Below are 12,781 nucleotides of genomic sequence, written 5' to 3'. Positions count from 1 at the left end.
TAATCCTTTTTGTCTGGTTTATAGAGAGGCTCTGATCGGTTGTTTCTTGTTGGTTTCAGAGCCCACACATGATGTCCGCTTAAAGTATACTTCACATGAAGGAGACAAATGGACCTATTCTTTGTAGTTGTGGGTACTTGCAAAGCTATAAACTTCATCAATCACAACATGAAACTTTTTTATATTTTATCAGCGTGACCGGAACTCAGTGTTCCACCCATGACCCCTATTTCCACACTCAAGGGAGTGTCAGGGGTCAGAGTTGTGGAGACAACTTACAGCTGGTGAATGTTACTGGAATCTGGAATTTCCAGACACTTCTTCCAGTAAGGGGACAGGATGGAAGGTTGGGAAAGGAGGGTTTGGAAGACTTGGGAACTTTGAACTTTGTGTTGTCATGGCTTACAGGCTGACTACACCGCTCACGTTGCGTGCGCGAGTGTTGCAAAATACATTTAGAAATCTATGTTATTCAATTATTGTACCCACACTGCTCGCGCGCACCAACGAGAGTCTGCGTTGCCAAGGGCTAAAATAGAAGTCAGTTCTACTTGTGATGCAGATAGCGCTGCAAGTCCTGCCTCTCCCATCTCCTCATTGGTAGGTACCCACGTTTCATCTCATTGGTTATACCCACATGGGTGACTGAAAGACGAACAAGGTCGGTGGCGGTAATGCACCTAATTTCTGAAAGTTGCCAATCGCAATATAAAGTCCAGAGAAGAAATAGCCTGGAAGGAGGAGAGATGACTAGAAATGATTCGGTTGACCGTTTTATGTGTGGATTAATTGTCGGAGTAGAGGACCTTGTGCATTTCAGGTAAAACAACAACTGAAATGTTTATATCCCAGGACAAATTAGCTATCAACAGCAATCTATCTAAATAGGACAAAATAGCTAGCAAGTGCAAGCTAGCTAGCTAAATTTCCATACATTTTTAATGCTTTTCGACCTGTCCCCAAATTAATGTAATTGGTTCAGAGTTTGTTTTGATATTTTAATCTGCGTGTTGTGATCGCGTTTGGTGTGGGGGGACAAAATGAATGTATGCACGATGGCGCATGATGGTGCACGCGCACAGCCGGTTTGGGTTCCGTGTTACAGTCTTCAGTCTTTTTTTGTCTTATCTATTAGGCTCGGTTTGTGGCTGATGCAGGAAGGGGGTGTCTTCTTTGACAGACAAGTTAAATAACCAATCATTTGTGAGGGATATATGAAGTCATACCCATAGACATACATTGCCGTTCAAAAGTTTGGGGTCACTTAGAAATGTCCTTGTTTTTGAAAGAAAAGCAAATTTTTTGTCCATTAAAATAACATCAAATTGGTCAGAAATACAGTGTAGACATTGTCTATGTTGTAGAAAGAGGAGTGGGAGGCCCCAGTGCACAACTTAGCAAGAGGACAAGTACATTAGAGTGTCTAGGTTGAAAAACAGACGCCTCACAAGTCCTCAACTGGCAGCTTCATTAAATAGTACCCGCAAAACACCAGTCTAAACGTCAACCGTGAAGATGCGACACCGGGATGCTGGACTTCCAGGCAGAGTTGCAAAGAAAAAGCCATATTTCAGACTGGCCAATAAAAAGAAAAGATTATGATGGGCAAAAGAACACAGACACTGGACAGAGGATCTAGAAGGCCAGCATCTCGGCGTGATAAAATATCTGCATTAAAAGGCACAAAGCAGTTATAAAGAATATGATATATTCAAGAAGTACTAAGCTGAGATCAAGATTATGGTTCAGGGGCCTGCAATTAAAAAAATATTGTTTTAGGATGGAATGTCTGCTCATCCCGGAGCTTTGGGGGTACTATTTAATGATGCTGCCAGTTCAGTCTGTTTCTTAAACTAGACACTCTAATGTACTTGTCCTCTTGCTCAGATGTGGACCGGGGCCTTCCTCTCCTCTTTCTATTCTGGTTCGAGCCAGTTTGCTCTGTTCTGTGAAGGGAGTGGTACACAGCGCTGTACAAGATCTTCAGTTTCTTGGCAATTTTTCTCATGCAATAGCCTTCATTTCTCAGAACAAGAATATACTGACGAATTTCAGAAGAAAGGCCTTCGTTTCTGGCCATTTTGAGCCTGTAAATACTGATGCTCCAGATACTCAACTAGTCTAAAGAAGGCCAGTTGCATTGCTTCTTTAATCAGACAAACAGTTTTAAGCTGTGCTGACATTATTGCAAAAGGGTTTTCTAATGATAGCCTTTTAAAATGATAAACTTGGATTAGCTAACACAACGTGCCATTGGAACACAGGAGTGATGGTTACTGATAATGGACTCTGTACGACGATGTAGATATTCCTGCCATTTCCAGCTACAACAGTCATTTACAACGTTAATGTATTTCTGATCAATTTGATGTTATTTTAATGGACAAAAAATATGCTATTCTTTCAAAAACAAGGACATTTCTAAGTGACCCCAAATTTTTGAACGGTAGTGTGTTTCATTTTCCAGCGAATCACAGGGATCTGGGCCTGGTCGGGTGTTCGTAGTATATATATTTGAGGTGAGTAATCCCAGTTCTGATGTCCAGAAGCTCTTTTCGGTCATAAGAGACTGTAGCAGCAACATTATGTACAAAACAAGTTACGAACAACGCGAAAAAACAAACAAAATACATGGTTGGTTAAGAGCCGACGGCAGCCCTACCCTCTGGCGCCATCATTCCAACTGGAATTCCATTCCAACATACACTTAGTATTACTTTCTTAGCTACAGTATACAGTGGGGAGAACAAGTATTTGATACACTGCCGATTTTGCAGGTTTTCCTACTTACAAAGCATGTAGAGGTCTGTAATTTTTTATCATAGGTACACTTCAACTGTGAGAGACAAAATCTAAAACAAAATCCAGAAAATCACATTGTATGATTTTTAAGTAATTAATATGCATTTTATTGCATGACATAAGTATTTGATACATCAGAAAAGCAGAACTTAATATTTGGTCCAATATTTGGTCCAATATTTGGTTTGCAATTACAGAGATCATACGTTTCCTGTAGTTCTTGACCAGGTTTGCACACACTGCAGCAGGGATTTTGGCCCACTCCTCCATACAGACCTTCTCCAGATCCTTCAGGTTTCGGGGCTGTTGCTGGGCAATACGGACGTTCAGCTCCCTCCAAAGATTTTCTATTGGGTTCGGGTCTGGAGACTGGCTAGGCCACTCCAGGACCTTGAGATGCTTCTTACGGAGCCACTCCTTAGTTGCCCTGGCTGTGTTTTTATTTATCGACAATTAAGTGAAGATCACATGATTGACAATAGGATTCAATTACATAATGACGTAATTGGATTTTTGTTCTGTCTATGTGTCTGTCCAGATAAGTTGTTTGTTTCTAACACTCAATGTGGGGGTGGAGAGAGGCATGATAGTTCCAAATGTATTTGCGTGGCGTGAGAGACTTTTATGTGAGTACTTTCATTTATCAATCTTCATTAAGTCATGAATAATGTAATATTAATGGGTTGTTAAGTGCCTTTTAATGTTAGCTCTACTTGGATTGATCTATGGTTTCCATATCTGTGTGTGCTCCACCTTTGTGTGCGTTGTGTGTATTGCAGCCCATACAAAAACGAGTTCTGCATCTTCAATGTTGAAGTTGGCAGTGGAATGATGATGTCCTATTGTGGTTTCCACCTGGGTTGTTGCCATGGTGACCAGCTCTTCTCCATGAATGTGGGTCCATGTGACAAGGATGTGGTCAGCCTGGACTGGGCCAAGTTCAGTGCCACCATGTCTGCCAAGAGCTCAGTCCAGGAGCCCTGCAACTCTGACATCTGTTACGAGTGTAAGAGCTGCACCGGCAACTCTGACTGGCCACACACTCCCTCTATGAGTCAAATAGCACTTGACCACGTTCAGCTGAAATACCCTTATCTGAAAATAGTTTTAACTAGTTAAGATGCAATACAATTAATTATTTGTCAAAGATAAATTTGTCGATAGAATTTCAACATAGCAAAATCATTCCATGTACATGTTGCTCTTACCCTTTGACTTTGTGCACCCAGAGTCCAAACAATGTCCGTGTGAAGTTCCCCAGGACTGTCCTGAGGGAGAACACATGTTCTGTGTGAAGCTGCTGAAGAACCAGAGCAAGAGGAGTATGGCCCTGTGCTCCATGGCTGCCATCAAGTGTAGAAAGATGGTGTTTGAGATTCTCAATGAAGGCCTGTGTGAATAGTCCACATAATCAGGTCCTGCTGTACCCATCCTCTTCCCATATTCTATCACTCTCTCCTTGTCCATAATACCATAGAGTACACACTACATTTAACTGTAAAGACTAACATTCAGAAGGAGCACGTTTTGTCCCGTTTCAGTTGTAGCTTGGTTCAACTTAATTTGCTAAAATTTAGATTGTTGTTAACTTGTTAAAAAATGTCACTTAATGCAATCAACTCTATTGTGTCACAACATAGCGTTTATTTGAAATTAACAAAAATGTAACCTTTTTTGTCTAATGATCTTTTATTTACAACTTGCAACAATCCCAGTCATCTTCCAGACATTTTCCAGACGTTGACATAACGTGCATTTCCGGTACTGAATGAAAGGTTATAATACATCTTATACAGACGTCAAAAATATGTATTTTCCGGACATTGAAATCAGGTGCATTATAGGTGCTGAATGAAAGATAAAATACACATTTTACGGAAGTTGACAACATTTACAGACGTTGAAATGTTTTTCGTTCATTGATTCTATGGCCAAATTTCAACCAATAAAGGAAGTCCAAAAAAGTTGTCTGAAGTCAAAAGCTTAGTGGCATAGTTCTCTCCATTACCATGTAGAGTAGAAAATGTATAGCTCTACCTTGATGCACACTTTATTAGAATATAAGGGGCTACTCTCTTATAAGTAAAAAAAAACAAACATTACAATTATGGGTTAAGAATCATGTTTTAAAGTGCAGAACAGGCCTTGATGCTGACCACATCAAACTGCTCCCCCTGGCACCTCCGAGCCCCCACCTCACATTCTGACATTGTCACAGCAACAGCACTGTCTGGTAGTTTGACACAGAGCTGTACAGAGGTGTCAAAGCACTCCTCTTGGCAGGAAGTGAGCCCCTGATCCGACCAATCACAATCACTGTCCTTCACCAGCTTGAAGCTCCGCCCCAGACACTGCAGAGCTCCAAGTTGACACATGCCAAATTTACTTGTTCTGCCTGTGTGGAGGGTGGCACATAACTGCAGGGAAGGCCTTTAAAGAGAAAAATAATCAGATTAAAATATCTTGTTTATTTCCAGGGTTGTATATACTTAGTTGTATTACACTGTCAAAAGTCAAGAAATGTGAAAAGACTGCAATTAAAATACTCACTGGCATTGGTATGGAAGCTTACACACACACTGACTCTTTCCTGGTGTTTCCCATAGTTTGCAGTTCAAGCCAAGTGGAGGGGTGGGGCCCTTTGGCACTGGCACACACAGAATAAACACATCAACATTAATATTTAATGGAATGGGATGCCTCCTCATTTAATTTCAGAGCAAAGATGGTAAGAATTTGCTTTCTTGATTCCCATGTAGCAGTTGAATCTCTGGATCTCTTACCTTCTCTGCACCTTATGCTGTCTGGGGACGGAGACCACTGCAGACTGGAGCTGCAGATGATCTCTGCCATGCCCTCTCTCATCATCTCCACAGGACAGGACAGGGACACACTGTCCCCAATTTGATACATCACTTTCCAAGGAGTGCCTGTGACATCATTCTCAAGGGACGGAACATCACATGTTGCACCTAGAATAGAGTTTGAGCAAAGACAGTACAGTATGAAGATAGGCTAAAACTGCTTCTCCAATAGAAATCCCCAATCAAACTTGTTGGCAATGTCATGGCGACGTTGGCTAGCTAAGCTCATGCATAGAAGCTGTGCATGTGCAGTCTCCCAAATCAACGGCACGAAAATGAAAATGGGTCAGCTTGTCACTTTTGCGAAGTCAGAGTAATAACATGTTCAACTACTTAAGACCTTGTCTCAAATCTAGGTTGTGCCTTTACATTTTGAGAAAATTAACATCTAAAGATGAATTGTTCACTTCTCTCATTGACTTCTCAAACCCCAAACTCCAGCCTGGTCTGCTTCGCAAGCGTTCCCGGGAAGTCTTGCGATGTTGCGCCTCTGGGTTTAGAAACTCTGTGGATTGAGTGAGTCAGATCCAATGTCAGTGTTTTAAAAAGTTAACCCTTTGAGTACCTACTCTTGCACTCCAATGGTCCTCTGGTCCAGCTGTTGTTGTCAGTGCACTCAGCCACAGTTTCTCCAGTGATGTAGTGGCCCTCTATGCAGGAGTACTCAATCTTACTGCCTACAAGGTATACATCTCTGGGGCTCTAGATGCAAATACACATTGATGCTTTTTCACAACATACAGTAGACAAATTCACACACACTTCCTTGAAGGTAATTGAATTCTGCAATAGATAACAGGAATGGAAAGGTGACCATTACCAGGACAAAGCCATTCCTCAAGGCTGGCGGGGCTCTACATGCCTTTGGTGTACTTATAGAGAGACCAAAACACTGAGGCTCCATCATCCTGCAGACAAACACACAGTCAACCCCCATACTCTGAAGCAGATGTGGCAACTTTTCAAGTCTACTGAGGTTATTGTAACTGTAGCTACTGTGCTAAGGTGTGCTGTTGTTCACAGCGTATTTGGTGAGAGGTTAAGTTTCCTCACTGTAAATGTTGTAGGTCTGACTCTTCACAGGAAGTATGTTCTGTGGGCAGCCCCACACAATCGAGGCCCCCTCGCCTGGGGGCAGGGTTAGTGCAGGTCCTAGACCTTGATATTTGACTTTGAGAACAAGATCCCCATGACGACCAGCAGCTCCAGCTCCCATGGATCACCCCTTATAAAAGACAAAGCCAAAATATCACATTTATAAGTCAATCATTATGAATAAATGTACAACACCATCATACATTGATCTTAAATCTTGCTGGCTCAGTGTCAGAGGCAAGGGGCCTGTAGGAACAATACAGTGTCAGTGGACAAGTCATTACAGGAAGTGAGCAATTTAGGTTGTTTTACCTGGCTGCTCCCCTATAACAGTGCCACTTTCACAGGCAGGGCCCGAGGTACCAGGCCTGCAGACACATTTACACTCTGTGCCAGTCAGCAGGGGCTGCCCGTTGTTGTGGCAGGGCCGGCAGTGGCAGGGATGCTCCTCTGCCAGGTACTCCTCTGTAGCTCTCTTCAGATGGAGCTTCCTCAGCCCGGCACACTGCACCTCCTTCACCAGCTCATACAGAGGCCGCAGCTACAATATGGATGGACTTGATACAGTATAACATGACGGCATCCCAAAAAATATGATAGAAATTGACTAAAAAGTTTATAGTTATATGAGATATATGTGATTATGCTACCTTCATGTTGATGACCTGAGGGAAGTCCTTGACAGAGCGGGCCCACTGGTCATACATGTGTCCATTGGCCTCGGGGTTCTCCAGGTCCAGGACACTCAGGCCAGCTATGAAGGATGGGTCTCCACCGATTACATTGGTCTTAATAGGCAGCTTGTTGTTGTTATACTCTGCAGACAGGATCATGGTTGACAGAGGTGATTACATACAGTACATTGCATCTGTTATTGTCACTTCAGACCTATTCAATTCTGTACCTTTCTATTCTTAACAATTCAGACTAGTTGATATTTTCTAATACTGTGTTGTTTTTGATTCATTGTAGCACTCGTGGTGCATACCGTGTATATAGGGTTTACTAAGGGTGACATAGAAACTTGTAGACCTACCTTTAGAGGTCTTGAGAGAGTCCACCAGTTTTTCACATGTGGTTTTGACCTTTTTCCTGAACAAGCGGCGCTTCTTCTTCGTAACACACCGTTGGTACTCTGTATCTGTTGTGCCTTCAATCAGAGAAAGAGGAAATCAAAAAGAACGTGTCATGTATTCAATGCAATGAATACCATATTTAACAGTTATGTGTCTCTATCTGGTGAGAAAGGGGTCCTACTCACTGGTCTCTTTGAGGGCCTCGTTGTCAAACTCCAGCAGGGCCTGGTACTGGCCCCCCAGGGCCCCCTCTGACAAGTAGTGGGTGCCATAGGTCTGTAGGAGGGAGCGGTAGGCTGGGTAACTGTACGTGGTTGGGAGGGAGGACAGCGCCTTCCAGAAGCCCTCAGCCAGAGTGACGTACTGGGGCACGGTGTTCTGGAACTGGGCTAGCTCCACCTGATTCTTTATGATCAGCAGCCTGTGAGACTGGCAGAAGAGAGGGACACACATATAAGACCTAACCATCATACTTTACATACTCACGCAGGGCTATATTGTCATCAACCAGCTATAGTCTCAGTGAGTCACCTTGTCTTTGTTGAGCTCTGTGTGAAAAGTGCGGCGATCATGTCCCCATAAGGCATTGTCCTGGATGTGCTTCATGTAGGACCAGGAGCTCTCATAGGCCTCATCGCTGAAGTCATTCTCAACCACCACCTAGGAAGAGATCTCACAGATTGTAGTTGTATTACTTCACCAGTAAGTTACTACCTGTTACTAAACCAAACCTGCAGTCCCATGTAGTATAGTATGGCTCACCTGGAAGGTGTACCTGAGGATACTCTGAGGCAATCTGTAGAAGGTCTTGTGGTCTCCACTGAAAACCTTCCTGCACTGCCCTCCGAAGCTTAGTGTGTTAATGACACCAGACCTGAACTTCCCTGTCAGCACATCATACCTACAGGGGACAATACAAACCTTAACTCGGATACCTATCTGCACATCTTCAACACTGGATTATCACATCAACGTGTTGGGAAATACAGTATAGCCAATGCAAAGTGACCATTAAGAAAAACACAAGCTAAACTCACCACATCAAATTTGCAAGATGTGTTGTACCGTACATGTCATATGATGTTAGTGGTAGAGGGGGGCCTGCCTACCCTTTGCCAGTGTGGTCAGAGTTGGGAGGAGTCTTGTCCAGGTCACACACATAGTGGCTATTGTCAGCATCACAGTGTCTCTCGTCTGTCCCGCCCTCCTCACAGTCCTGGTCTCCGTTACATACCAGAGAGAGGCTCACACACTGTCCTAAGATACACATACAGTACATATGTTGTTGTTGTTTATGAATCATATATGCACATACATACACATCGGTCGCCTGTATGAGATGAAAATACACATACTAAACAATACACTAATTCAGGACAAAGTGCACAAATAGACAAAAATTACTTATTTTTACTGGTTTCATGTGGATTTTAAAAAGTACCTGCAGAACAGCGGAACCTTTCTCCACAGCCTGTGCCCAAGGGACATCCTTTCTTGGGGACACACTCTTGACTCTGAGAAGCCTCCCCAGAGCATGGACTGCCCTGATACTGGGCAAACTCCTCAACAGTCCGTGTGCGGACCTGTAAATATTCAGAAAACATCAATATTAATACATGCAAGTTTTTAAAAAATACCTTCCTTTCTTGAAGTCCATGCAATTAAGTGTGTGTGTGATTGACTGTGTGTACCTGTGTTTTTGTGCAGCCATCGCATTCAGACCATTCCCCATAAAGTCCCCATCTGCAGTTCACAGGGCGCTCACAACTAAGTGGACGGATGGAAACAATCATGTTCAGCTTTTACGTAGAATGGTAAATGTCAACCATGAATGTCACATTCAGGTTCTCAGTACATACCGAATGTGAGGGAGAAGGGAGAGTAACAGAGTCAGACAGGACAGAGTTACATCCAAGTTCAGCTAGGAGAAATAATGACATTCACAAGGTCAGATTGAGTTATAGTAATCATCATTCATGTTGAGAGGATAAGTGAGAACTCCTTACCTTCATAATGTACACCACAGAGACAGACAGGTCTTTTCCTCTGGCCCAGCACAGTGAGCCCAGCTCATATAGCCAGTGAAGATAGAGCTTACTCAACAGCACCCAGAATTCAGGACATTCCACACTGGAGAAACACTCATGTTCTTTCCCCCAGCCAGACAACAATAAGGACCCATTTCCCCCCTCCCTTGCTTGATGCGTAATTAATGGGGGCCTTGTAGCCCTGTGCCAGCAACAAACCTAATCAGTATATTTCTATCCATTTTGCCATGGGCTTTTATTCATTTCTAGCAAAAGTATTGGTAGTGTCAAGGTTTTTGTGATGGTATTAGGTAATACTGCATGTACAATCATGAAATAAATGTGCTTTTCTTCAAACAGCACCTGAACTTTGTTTCTGAGTTGGGAGGGAGTTGCGCAATCATTGTTTTTCCAGGATGAGTCTCTCTGCTCCACACAACTGGTGCAAAGGTCACAAGCCTGTATTTACCCAAGTAAGTAGAGCCAAATTGTGTGAGTTTTTCTACTCCAGTTGCTCCCAAACAAATGTGTATGTAATGTATGACTGACTGTATGATATCAACCAGACACAATACAGCAGCTGACATACTGACATACATCATCCCATACTGAACAAAAACAATTGTATGTTTAAAAAAAAAAGAAGATAATTACCAATTTAACAACATGTCAATTTACACCTATAAGATCTGATCACAGTCAGACCACAATGTGTATTTTAATCATGTACACCTGTCTAAAAATGTACAGGACAAAGGAAACATGTTAAAACCTGGTATAAGTAAGGGCTTAAGTAACACAGCAACATGGATGGTGCTGAACACTTATCCCACAGGACACCAGTACAAGAAAGTATGAAAATGTATGCACTCCTTACTGTAAGTCACTCTGGATAAGAGCGTCTGCTAAATGACTAACATGAGAAATAGAAATATGAATAAAACATGTTTTTACAATATGCACAGTGTAATCACACATTTAGTCCACCAAGACATTTTTAAAAGTTTAAGCTAAAAAAGTGCAGCTAGGTCCAATAAACCCACATATCAGACATGGCATTGCAGTAGGCCTATTCTGAAGCTAGCCTACTGAGATTGCTGTTGTATTGCAGCAGGAGGACATGCTGTAGATGAGCATCAGACATCCTGTTTCGCTGAGAGGTAAATAGGTTTCCACCATAGCTGAAAATGCACTCAACTGGGGCACTGGAGGGCAGTGTAGTATTGCACTTCAGAAAACAGTTCCGAACTAAGGGGAACGATTTCAAAGAGTCCAAAGACTTGTCTTTTTCTTGTATTTCTTTTCTTTTATTATTGTTAACCCATCCACCCTCTTCACAGGACACGTATCTTGTTTGTTTTTACAGCTTTTCTGCTACACATACATTTTACATTGACATTTTACATTGACATTTTTGTACACATTTTGCATAGTCGCATTATATGGGCCTGCAAAGTGATGTGTAATTCCTATTGGAATCAAAGCAGACTTTTTTAATCACCCACAACCTGCATTCAGAATGACTGCCAGGGTAGGGAAGACCATCTCCTTAACAGATACAATAACTCCATCACGTTGGACTAGTTTAGAAAACTGTATGTTATTTATCTTTGTGTAGCATCAAATGTATCAACCAATCAATGTGATATTACAGCAAAACAAGCAATTCGGAGAATCTACCTGCAATAAGGCGTGCTGGGAAATATTCTATATGGTTCTATGTAGAACCTTTCTTGCCTGCCAAAGAATCATTCTCGCCTTCCAAAGAATCATCAACGAACCTTTTCTTCTAAAATGTGTTATTTGGATGTTAAAGGTTTTAGGTAGAACCCTTTGCCTTACAAAGTACCCTTGTCTACCAAAATGGGTTATTCTGATCCAATCGGTTCTTGGTAGAACCCTGTCCATCCACAAAGAACCGTTTTGGGACCCTTTTTTCTAAGTGTAAACAGTACATTTGACCTTTCAGCTTCCAGACAACCTAACAATGACAAATGGTTTGATGAAGAATGCAAAAACCTAAGAAAGAAATTGAGAAACTTATCCAAGCAAAAACAGAGACCGAGAAAACCTGTGCCTATGCCTTCAGCATGTCAGAAATCAACTCAATGGGATTGAAGAACCCATATAATCTAACCACTTCTGGGAAAATTGGAACACACTAAACGAACAACTATACAAAGAGTTATCTACCCAAAATGGAGATGGATAAACCATTTCTCCATTATTTTTGGCTCTATAACAAAGAACAAAGAACAAACAGCATAAACATAGACATGATCAATTACAAATCTTAGAATCAGACAATAAGAACCCACTGGATTCTCCACTTACATTGAATGAACTACAGGATAAAATACAAACTCTCCAACTCAGAAAGGCTTGTGGTGTTGATGGAATCCTAAATTAAATGATAACATACAGTGCCTTTAGAAAGTATTCACACCCCTTGACTTTTTCCACATTTTGTTGTTACAGACATCATTTTAAATTGATTGAATTGAGCTTTTGTGTCACTGGCATACACATATTAAACCCCATAATGTCAAAGTGGAATTGTGTTTTTAGACATTTAAAAAACATTAAAAAACAATGAAGAGCTGAAATGTCTTGAGTCAAGACATACTCAACACCTTTGTTATGGTAAGCCTAAAAAAGTTCAGGAGTGAAAATGGGGTTAACAAGTCAAATAATAAGTTGCATAGACTCACTCTGTGTGTAATAATAGTGTTTAACATGATTAATCACCTGACGAAGCTATGACAACGGTTTTTATTCATGTCTGAACTGCAGGCTATGTAATTTTGGTGCTTAAATGTGTAAATAACTATTTGTAGTCGTGTATATTAAATATTTACCAGCAGGTGGCGCTTTAATGTTGGCTCTGGCAGCTTGAGCGCGCCTAGGATAGACGACC

The 12,781-nt window shown here is 41.8% G+C and overlaps 1 protein-coding gene across 1 annotated transcript; it reads right to left on the bottom strand.

The window, feature by feature from the left end:
• Positions 1 to 4,422: 4,422 nt before the first annotated feature.
• Positions 4,423 to 10,012, bottom strand: c7b (complement component 7b). Its single transcript, XM_024382272.2, has 17 exons — positions 9,844 to 10,012; positions 9,697 to 9,758; positions 9,529 to 9,604; positions 9,279 to 9,420; positions 8,947 to 9,094; positions 8,600 to 8,738; positions 8,369 to 8,497; positions 8,023 to 8,266; positions 7,798 to 7,911; positions 7,412 to 7,578; positions 7,074 to 7,302; positions 6,720 to 6,891; positions 6,487 to 6,574; positions 6,236 to 6,368; positions 5,586 to 5,774; positions 5,353 to 5,449; positions 4,423 to 5,232 (listed from the first exon to the last, which is right to left on the bottom strand). The coding sequence occupies exons 1-17, from the start codon at positions 9,847 to 9,849 to the stop codon at positions 4,929 to 4,931; spliced, it is 2,439 nt and encodes an 812-aa protein (XP_024238040.1). The 5' UTR covers positions 9,850 to 10,012; the 3' UTR covers positions 4,423 to 4,928.
• Positions 10,013 to 12,781: the final 2,769 nt, after the last annotated feature.

This window comes from Oncorhynchus tshawytscha, linkage group LG20, assembly GCF_018296145.1.
Source record: "Oncorhynchus tshawytscha isolate Ot180627B linkage group LG20, Otsh_v2.0, whole genome shotgun sequence".
In the NCBI taxonomy this organism is placed as follows: domain Eukaryota; kingdom Metazoa; phylum Chordata; class Actinopteri; order Salmoniformes; family Salmonidae; genus Oncorhynchus; species Oncorhynchus tshawytscha.
Note: the sequence above shows the minus strand (reverse complement) of the source record. Positions and strands in the feature narration are given on the sequence as shown.